The 10,836-nt window shown below is 41.0% G+C and overlaps 1 protein-coding gene across 1 annotated transcript in view; it reads right to left on the minus strand.

The window, feature by feature from the left end:
• The window catches only part of LOC140476993 (unconventional myosin-Id-like), a 143,344-nt gene extending 141,315 nt beyond the window's left edge, over positions 1 to 2,029 (minus strand). The window contains exon 1 of the mRNA XM_072570059.1: positions 1,923 to 2,029. Within this exon, the coding sequence (XP_072426160.1) occupies positions 1,923 to 2,017 (95 nt within the window). The 5' untranslated portion in view covers positions 2,018 to 2,029. The remainder of the gene's footprint in view (positions 1 to 1,922) is intronic.
• Between the last annotated feature and the right edge of the window lie 8,807 nt (positions 2,030 to 10,836).

A 10,836-nucleotide genomic window follows, 5' to 3' on the forward strand; every position in this document is an offset into this window, starting at 1 on the left:
TGGAGATATAGTTCAAGTGGTAGGTGGGAGCAAGTGGGGGCTCAGTGGAGATTGACTGTCCATAGAAAGCTAGTTTAGAGGGGCATGTTGGTTGTTGGGGGGTTGGGGGTTATCTGATTTAGCTAGGCCTGGGACACGGGCTTAGCCTAACACTCATCCTAACCCTAACTGTATGTTGTCTTCCTTGATCTCTCAATTCCTAAATGTGACCAATGAATGGGAAATGGCTGTGACTATGCCTAGAGTGAGTGGACTCAGTGTCTGTTTGCTGTCCAATAATGTGGGCTTCACCTTTGAGTGAAGGGAGGCTCTTTAATAAGCCATTGGATCCATCATGCACTTACAGAGTGCAGCTTTAAGTCGTTTGTAATCATATCATCCTGCATATGAAATTCATAGTGTCTAACTGTGTGGGATGTAAATGCTGATTAAAAGCAATGTTGATCATGTCAGTGGTCCTTGCAGATTTAACACAGACAGCTCTGTGAATCAAAAGTGATTAGACATGACCTTAAAAGGGATGCCTGCAGGCCACAAAGCAGGCTACTAATGCAAGGTCATATTGGCTGCTTAGGGGCACGCAACCAATTCCCTCTCAACGCTAACTTTAAATATACTGCAACACTCTTAAATGTGGTGATGCCTTTTGTGGTTGAGAGGAGAGGGATTCAATATTAATGCAGCACTTGCAATCTCCCGCTGTTTCTTTGCATCATGACTGGTGAGGCATTCAGGCGAAAGTGAGGACTGCAGATGCTCACGATCAGGGTCTAGATTTGAGTGGTGCTGGAAAAGCACGGCAGGTCAGGCAACATCCAAGGAGCAGGAAAATCGACATTTGGGCAAAAGCCCTTCATCAGGAAGTCATGAGGCGTTTACCTGAATAAGGCCCAATGCTAAAATTCCACATTGTCATTCATCACCATCCTTGTCAGAGTGCTCCAGTTCCCATTGTGTGGAGAAATATGACAAGCCATCATTTGGAAGGATGCAAATGCTGACTACTCACACTATTATGAACCTGTTCTATGTCAGCTGATAGTAGATACGAACAGACAGATTTTATGGGGACAGATTGAGTAGGATGGGTTTGTACTCGCTCTACCAGAGTGTGGCAGATGCTAGGACATTGAGTAAATTTAATGAAGAGAAAAATGAATTTTAAATTAATAATGGATAAAGAGTTATAGAGAACAGTTAGAGTTGAGGCTGAGATCAGCCATGATTGTACTGAACAGTGGAGCAGAGTTGAGGGGCTATTCCTGCTCTCAGTTCTTATGCTTATTGCAGGGGTCAAGGTGAGCTGGGGGTGAGGTGTCAGGTGGATGTTGGAAGAGTGGGTTAGAGGGCATGTTTTGGTGACTAGGACAACATTATAATTAGTCAAGTCTGGAAGCAACAAAGGCACCGATAAGATTTATAACAACAGATGAGCTGACCAATTGCAAGCTGAAATTATTTTCTGGATTTGGGTGTGAACAAAGTTGCCTTACTCAGAAACAAATATACTATTAATAGCCAGAGCTAACATAAAAATGTCATTTAATTAATCAATTTGTGTCACTTTAGAGCTAATTTTCAACCAAGTATCCAATTACATATTAGACTCCATCATACTTTGCTTTACTTGATTGATGCTTCCACAGCTTTGACAAGAAACTACTTTCCTAGGATTTGTTTTAAATTTGCTTCTGCTTTATCACAATGCTCTGTTATCTTCTACGACAATCTTTACATCAAATGTCATGTAATGTGGTCACTCTGTCCTACTTCATTTCATTTCCTTGCACATTTCCAAGGATTTTATTTTAATTTTTGTGTCTCTGACTTCGTAAATATCAAGTGAAAGGAGCATTAAACCCTTTCAGTTTTACTTCCTGCCTTCATTTCAGCTTCTAATCACTTCCCATCTAAAAACTCACCTCACTTTCAAATTCGCTAAGAACTCTTCTATGGTGAGGTTATCCAATAAGACAAAGTCGCTTTTGCCAAACTCCCAGCTCTCCAGCTCAGCCATTCTCCCTGACAGGCGTGGTGTGGCGTGACTCTGCCGGTTCGGAAGTGGTATATGCTTAACCCAGGCTTCTTCCTTCTAAAACACTGACATCCGGAAGGTAGCAATCAGCTGAGGCGCTTCTTGCACAGTCACTATCTGTGGTTGCAGCCTGTTTCCCCTCCAAACTCAAGGAACCATTGCTGGACATGACAGAATGCTTACAAAGAAGAAGGAAGTTAAGACTGGGACTTGCAAATGTCAGTGTAAAGAAATTTTGTTTTTTGTCTACGTGTTCCCATTGGGGATGTTTGATGTTCAATCTCCTTACCGTTCAATAATATTGTAACCTTCCTAGCATATTCTTGTCTCTGAGATTCTCTGAGCAAATTCTATTCTAGAGTCTTATGCAGAATTGGAATATATATGGTAGAAAGAGGCATTTTCCATAACCATTACATGCAGCTGAATCACATTCTCACTGCCTCTGGGCAACGATATTTCTTCTGAATCCATTATTTGACTTCTTGGTGGTGAACAGATTTGTTCTTCCTCATAGACCCTGAGTGGGAGCTCTGAAACAAGATCCCTCCAATGTGATAGCCCCCATCAGATTTAGATTAGATTACTTACAGTGTGGAAACAGGCCCTTCGGCCCAGCAAGTTCACACCGACCTCTGAAGAGCAACCCACCCAGACCTATTCCCCTACTTTTACCCCTTCACCTAACACTAAGGGCAATTTAGCATGGCCAATTCACCTAACCTGCACATTTTTGGACTGTGGGAGGAAAACGGAGCACCTGGAGGAAACCCACGCAGACATGGGGAGCATGTGCAAACTCCACACAGACAGTTGCCTGAGTCGGGAATTGAACCCGGGTCTCTGGCGCTGTGAGGCAGCAGTGCTAACCACTGGGCCGCCCCCGTTTCCAATGTGTGTTATAGTGTCTGTTCACTTCATGAAAGAAAATCTACCCTCTGGTGTGAGTATCAAATTCTGTCTAAATGAGAGTTTTCAAACCCTCAATCACCACCGTGCCAATATTAAGTTGACCTGCACAGACATACATGACCTATAGTTTGAGGGATATCTGTGGTTTTATTGCCCACACTATGCTAGATTAGCAAACCCTCCCCGATCTCTTTGGTTCTGAATATGTAAATTGCAGCTTGTACTTAAACTTTGCCAAAACCTGTATAGCAACCTACACCTGGTCAGCCAAATATTCCATATCCAAGGTACATTGAAGGAGAAAATGTGCGATATACTGACCACTTGCCATACTTCAGCTGGGGAGAATGAAGATTGCAGATGCTGGAGATCAGAGTCAAGAAATGCGGTGCTGGAAAAGCACAGCAGGTCAGGCAGCATCTGAGGAGTAGGACAGTTGACTCTCCATCAGGAATATGCTCAACTTTCCTGCTCCTCAGATGCTGCCTGACCGGCTGTGCTTTTCCAGTGCGACTCTTTTAGACTCCCATACTTCAGCAGCCAACTCTCTCCAAAGGTCACCATCGATCAAGACAACAAGCAACAGATTAACTGCATCAGTTCAACCTTCTACAAGTTACAGCAGCGAGTTTAGTGATTTGGATGTGCTAGTTCACTTCTGTCTGGGTGTGTGGCAGATAAAGATCATAGGTAGCTTGGATTTCTGCAAGTATTACCTTTCTTTTACCTATTTTACCTATTGTTTAGCATGATAAATATGAACAAAGGGTAAAGTTGCCATTGTCTTAGTAGACCATGGGGCTGCTCTTCCAGATGACTGGTGATGGTTTAACCTGAGGGTCACCTTGCCTCAGGTGAGCGGAGAGGTTGAGAAGGAGAATCCTTCATTGTTACCTCGATCGGTGTGGGAATTGAACTAATTAGTGCAAGACTTGACACAAGGCTTCAAGAGTGAAAACTCTCCTGATAGCCATGTGACCTTGCATCACTTTCCTTGATGAGGCAGACTATTTCATTGACATATTTTCATTAACTCTTTACACTACACTTACACAACATGTCCTCCCCACCAAAACAAAAAAAAAGACCTCTGGATCAGTCTCTTATCTTTGACTACTGTGGAGTTTCATCAATCTCTTTAATTGTGTCCTCAATCTTCTCAACGGAGGTCGAAAATTTGAACTCTCTATGCTTTCTCTGAAATTCTATTGGGTAGAATGAGAATTGCCAGATGATACCTCATCACTACTTAGGTATCTTCTCAGCCCCATCAATAACTGATCAAAGCAATAGAAGATTGCTTTCTTGTAGAAACTATAATGTACTCCTGTTTATTTCCACCATTTCATTTGCCTTCTCTGTCACCACAACCTGTAATCATGTTGTCAACTTCTACTTACAGCATGGGGATTTACCTCATGAAGCAATATTATGTTATGTCCAGTAACATATGATCTAATTGTGTTTAACGTTGTACTGAAGGATTAAACAGACATTTAAGACTGCTCCTTGCATATACATTTATTTTACAATCACAGGCTTTTCAGTATTCAGGCTAAGTTGAAGAAAATTTATTCATTGCAAATTGCAGCTCCCTTTTATTGGCATGTCATGCTTCAAGTGACCCCACTTAAGATGGTATAGGGTGATTATATTATGAGTATGTCTCTTTAAAAATATACTGCATATTATTTGCAAGAAGTAACAAAACAGCTTCTGCAAGATAAGCTTACCAAAGTAATACATTCTCAAGAAACTGGCATTATTGGTTTTGACCATGAAGCCACACAAACACCAGAAGCTGGAAGTCTGAGAGGTGTTTATGCTGGGGAATTATTGTAATTCCTTATTACATTGGCATGGGAGTCATCCCCCCTCTCCCTTGCCTTGGACAGAACTGAAGATCCCATCAGTCATTCCCTTTACTCCTGTCAATAGATAGTATATTTGATGCAATTAGGAATCATCTCACCTAATGACTTTGAGAGCCTTGGCCACCAACCAGAATTTCAAACTCTTGCTTGACCCTTTGTGGTAGCTAAGTGACTCTGGTGTAACCTCTGAAATATCTCAAATCTGAGGTCTCTATGCATGTCCAAAGTCTCATTATTAATGAGCAAATCATATGCGACGCTGAAATTTTCTTTTCCTCAAACAAATATTGCCTCAGAATAGGTTTGTGTGGAATATTCCCTGACCATCCTTTGATGCTCTACTCATGGAATTTTACACATTATTCATCAGACTTCTTTGCACATCTAATCTCACTTTGGTGGTGTTGCAGAACAGAGGTGCAGGTAGATAATTCTTTGAAATTTGTGTCACATATAGACAGGGTGGTGAAAAAGGCTTTTGCTCAGTCCTTTGAGTATAGGAGCTGGGAAGTCATGTGAAGTTGCACAGATAATTGATAAGGCCTCTTCTGGAGTACTATGTCCACTTATAAGAAGGGTGTTATCAATGGGGGAGAGGGTTCAGAAGAGATTTACCAGGATGTTTCTGGGTTTAGAAGGTTTGAGTTATACAGAAAGGCTAGATAAGCTGTGACCTTTTTCACTGATGCGTAGGAGGTTGACAGGCGACCTGATAGGAGTTTGTAAAATAATGAGATGTACAGATATAATTAATAGCAGTTGTCTTTTCCCTAGGATGGGTGTTTTCAAGACGAGGGGGCACATTTTAAAGGTGAGAGGAGAAAGTTTTCAAAAAGACTCAAGAGGCAATTCTTTTACACAGAGGATAGTTGACGTGTGGAAGGAAATTCCTGAGGAAGATCTGGATGCGGGTACAATTATAATGTTTAAAAGACATATGGATAGATACATGAATAGGAAAAATTTGGAGGGATATGGGCCAGGAGCAGGCAGGTGGATTTAGTTTAGCTTGGAATTATGTTCGGTGGGGACTGGTTAGACCGAAGGGTCTGTTTCTGTGCTGACGAAGAGATGTACAGCATGGAATCAGACCCTTCGGTCCAACTCATCCATGCCAACCAGATATCCTAAATTATTCTTGTCCCATTTACCAGCACTTGGCCCTCTAAACCTTTTCTATTTGCATATCCATCCAGATGCCTTTGAAATGTTGTAATCATACCAGCCTCCACCACTTCCTCTGGCAGCTCATTCCATACATGCACCACCCTCTGCGTGAAAAAGTTGGCCCTTTTAAGTATTTCCCCTCTCACCCTAAACCAGACTCCTGGCTGTTGTTCTGGACTCTCTCACCAAAGGGAAAAGAGCGGGGACTCCTGGAACACAGATCCCTGACTGACTGGAACACAGACCCCTAACTGACTGAGATACAGATCCCTTACTGACTGGAACACAGACCCATGACTGACTGCAACACAGACCTCCCGACTGACTGAAACACAGACCTCCCGACTGACTGGAACACAGACCCATGACTGGCTGAAACACAGACCCCCCGACTGACTGGAACACAGACCCATGACTGACTGAAACACAGACCCCCTGACTGACTGGAACACAGATCCCTGACTGACTGGAACACAGATCTCTGACTGACTGCGCACGCGCGCACACAAACACACACACACACAAACACACACACACACACACACACACATACGCACACACTCGCCCACTTCAGGAAAACAGAAAAATAAAGATTTCTCCGCAGAGACTGGCTTTCTGAAAACAACCGCGCTTTGACCAATAGATTATTTTTGAAGGCAAAAGGTTAAAGCATTGATTCTTCCAGAGTCTGTTGCTCTGAAGCTCTGGGTGGTGTGGTCAAGCCATTAAAAGGTTGTCTCTGAAGTTTTGCCAAGGCACAGCTTGGTCAGGAAATATAATCTTGAGATATTTTTTCAATCACTCTTTCAAAATGACAAATAGGTTTCACCCTGAATACAATTAGAGGGTTTGCTTTCCAAAAAAGGCTGTATCCTGCTGACCTCTATGACACATTTACAAAATAAAACGCCAGCATACACATACAAATAAATGTAATTAAATGAAAATATATATTGCAAAATGTAACAAAAAAGTATCAGGCAAAGTAATTTGTTTTGTTTCCTTTTAATTTTATTTTATTATGTGTATGGGCATGTGCAGTCTACAATTACTGGTGTATTCTTAGTCTCTGCAAATACATCATTTCAGAGTTGACAGTGATCAGCTGGGAAGTTTGTTCTTATCAGGGTTTTCTCCAAATTAACCAGGTAAAACCAAAACGTCTCCAAGCCAATCACTTTTCAAAACAGTTCCAGCAGAGACCTACAGCAAAATAGCATACCATATGATTTTGAGGAAGCCTTATTAACAATAATCTTGAACGTCGACAGTGACTTTTCAATGACCTATTTCAAAGAAACCACTCTAGAGAATTCAACAAAACTTGAAATAATTCATTTTTTCAACAAATCTTCAATGCTGAATTCCTCCGAGTAATATTAGACATGAACAATCTTCATAGCCCTGTATTGTACAGATAAAAATATTATTTTCCATCTACCATTGTGAACCTTATATGGACTAGAGCTGACATTGAAATATTTGTCATTGCAACTGAAAAAAGCATGCCTTGATGTCTTTCAGTATTAAATAATCCATCAGTCTTCTGGAGTGCAATATCTGAATGAGCCAATCCTTTCCTCCAGATCTACATTGTTAATGTGGCCATTTCACTTGGTGCCTTGCCATATGTATTTTTAGCAAATCATTGGTTGCTAAACTACTCCAAAGAATATTCTACTTATGAGCATCTGGTCAATAATCTGAAGTAGTATTCCGGTGATGAGAGATACGGAGGGGTAAACAGTAGCGACTGTTAGGATCTGCACTCTGCAGAAAGTTCACAGTTGAGCACATAGTTGAATCCTTTGGTACAGCAGATTAGTTGTCTCTAAGAGAAATTCATTGATTTCTTCACTTGGAATCTGTGTGAAAAAATTGTGTAGAATCTTGCAGCACAATAGAGACCGCTCAATCTATTGTGTTTGTGCCAGCACATTGAATTAACTGTACAATTAGTCCTGCTCTTTCCCCATTGTTCTACAAATATTTTCAGTATCTTTTACATAGTGTTGTTGAGTGCAAAAATCGTTTGTATATTGGATCTTTAAAATTACCCTCCTGTGTAGGATCATGTTTGTTTGTACAAAGTGGTGACACGGTGGCTCAGTGGTTAGCACTGCTGCCTCACAGCACCAGGGACCTAGGTTCAACTCCAGTCACCTTGGGTGACTGTCTGTGTGGAGTTTACATATTCTCCCTGTTGTCTGTGTGGGTTTCCTCCCACAAGCCAAAGGTGAATTGGCCATACTAAATCATCCATAGTGTTAGGTGCATTAGTCAGGAGGAAGTATAAGGAAATGTGGGGGGAGAGGGTTACTCTATGGAGGGTCAGTGTGGACTTGTTGGGCCAGAGGGCCTGTTTCCATGCTGTAGGTATTCTAATCTAAATGCCTGTAAGTTGGATATTCAGAAATTCTATCAAAGAATACAGGAAGTGATTAGAAAATGAAATTTGTCTGAATAACTTAAGGGGAAATACAACAGGATGGATAGGTGGGACAACTAACTTTACTCTGTGCTGCAGCATTCTATTCATTCTATTATTTTCCAGGTTCTGAGAAATCTGCTGAACCTGAGCTTCACTCTTTAGAACTAAAGAGGTCAAAATTCCCTGAAATATTCTACTAATCCTGTGCCATAATTTAAAAACTTTTGTGAATTGGGTCTTTGTTGAGAGTTTTGATCTTTTCTTGGTAAGGCAAACACCAATGTCTTTGCTCGGCTGTGGGGTAGAGCAACAACCTCAAAGTCCTGTCAGGTTGTGCATAAAACAACCCCGTTTAATTTACCGTGCGTGTTTGACTGGAGACATCTTTAAAAGGGCCACACAATGAATCTAATCACTTGTGCATTCCTAACAAAAAGGAGGGATGTTGGGCAGAATATTTGCCACCACTTACAAGCCAAATAACATCTAGGGGAGAGAGAAAACTTCCTGTGTGAAGATTTGTCACTTTATTTCCTTAGCGGAATGAATCCATTGATCTGTGCAGACCAGCAAGTGAACTGAAGCATGCTGGCCCATTAAACTTATAGATTGGCCCTGTCTGGAAAATTCTCGGAACTTGAAAAGAGCTTAAAGAAAATACAACACACCAAATCATTGTTAATTGAGAACAATTACTGGCCAAAAGCCTGGGAGAACATCGCTACTTTTCATTGAAATTGTGGTGAAAGTGTTTCACTTCCACCAGAGACACACTGGGCACAGGGCTTAAACTCTCTTCAGAAAGGTGGATGCGTTGATGGTGCTCTCCACAATGCATTGGGATCCCAACCCAGATTATATGTGACATTTCTGAATTGGGACTTGAACCCGCAATCTTCTGATTCAGAGTTCTACCAACTGAAAGACAAGCATGGCTACTAACCTCCACCCACTCTTCTCAAATAGCTAACAACATGAGAAAAGAAGTACAAACATCTATCAAAGAATATCGGAAGTGAGTTGGAAAATGGAATTTGTCTGGATAACTTAAGGGGAAATACTATAGGAGGGATAGATGGGACAACTAACCTTATTCTGTGCTGCAGCATTCTACTCACTCCACTAATTTCCAGATTCTGAAGACAGATTGAGACATCTGCTGAGCCTGAGCCTTGCTCCTTCAAGATAAAGAGGTCAAAATTCCCCTGAAATATTCTACTAATCTTGAGTCATAATTTTAAAACTTTCTTGAATTGGGTCTTTTTGCAGTAATTTTTCTCTCCCCTCCACCTTTTGGTTGGTAATACACTGAATCAGATGATTCATTCAGTGGTACCAATCCCACTCTATCATCCAGGCTGGGACTTCAGTGCTAAATGAAAACATGCAGTGCTGTCAGAGCTTCTATCTTTAAGATGAAACCTTAAACCTAGACCCTGTCATCACCCTTGCTCAGAGTGGAAGATCTTTTCAACAAAGAGAGATGGGCTCTCTTTAAACCTTGGCCAATGGTTATCCTCAATTTATCATCACGACAATAAATTATCGAGTCACTGTTGTATACAAATTGGCAACTTGTTTCCCTACATTATGACAGTGACTACACTTCAACCAAAGTACTTAGTTGGTCATGGAACATTTTGTTCTATCCTGACCTTGTAAAACTTAGAAATGCAAGTTATTTCTCTCTTTATTCAATGCAATGCAGTTAGCTGCAGAGAGAAGCTTCCTGTGCACTGTTGCTATTTCAAGTTGCACCAGTACCATTTTTTTAAATTTCCTATTTGTGGGTGATATGACTAATATGAAAGCAATTTCTGCTTTATGGACCCATTTCCATTAGCAACTACAGAAAGTCCAATCAAATTCTTCTTGCTTTGGATCTTAATCCTAGAAATTCATAATTTTCACTGGAATCTATGTCCCAGATATAAAAGGCCAGCATCCAACTCTGTCCTACTCTCATGATAGAAATCTCCCGATAAGCATACATCTTCAGAAAAGAGCAAACAGGAAGTTGACATGACACAGGGAAAAAAAACTTTCATCCACCTCTCTTTCAAGGACTGCTACCACAATGATCATGTTGCTCTCTGTTAAGGAATCTGTGTGCAATTGCTTTGTGATCCAAATAATTTTACAGCAGAAAGGAAATTGTTCACCTGTCGTTAACGCACTGTTTAGTCACATTTAGTTCTACCCTTTGTACATTCTCTGTTAAGCCCCTTATGCCTCTTTAACCTCTCTGAAAGAACTCCTTTATTCCTGTCTCCCTCCTTTTCCCTTGTTCGTCCCACCTATTCCTGCATTAAGTCCCTGAAAGAACTATGCCTCTAAACTCATTCTTATCCTTTCATTCCCATTCATATCCCATTGTTTTTCTAGGTAATTCCCAACGGCCTTCTAAGTAAATCATT

The sequence above is a fragment of the Chiloscyllium punctatum genome, chromosome 5 (genome assembly GCF_047496795.1).
Source record: "Chiloscyllium punctatum isolate Juve2018m chromosome 5, sChiPun1.3, whole genome shotgun sequence".
In the NCBI taxonomy this organism is placed as follows: Eukaryota; Metazoa; Chordata; class Chondrichthyes; order Orectolobiformes; family Hemiscylliidae; genus Chiloscyllium; species Chiloscyllium punctatum.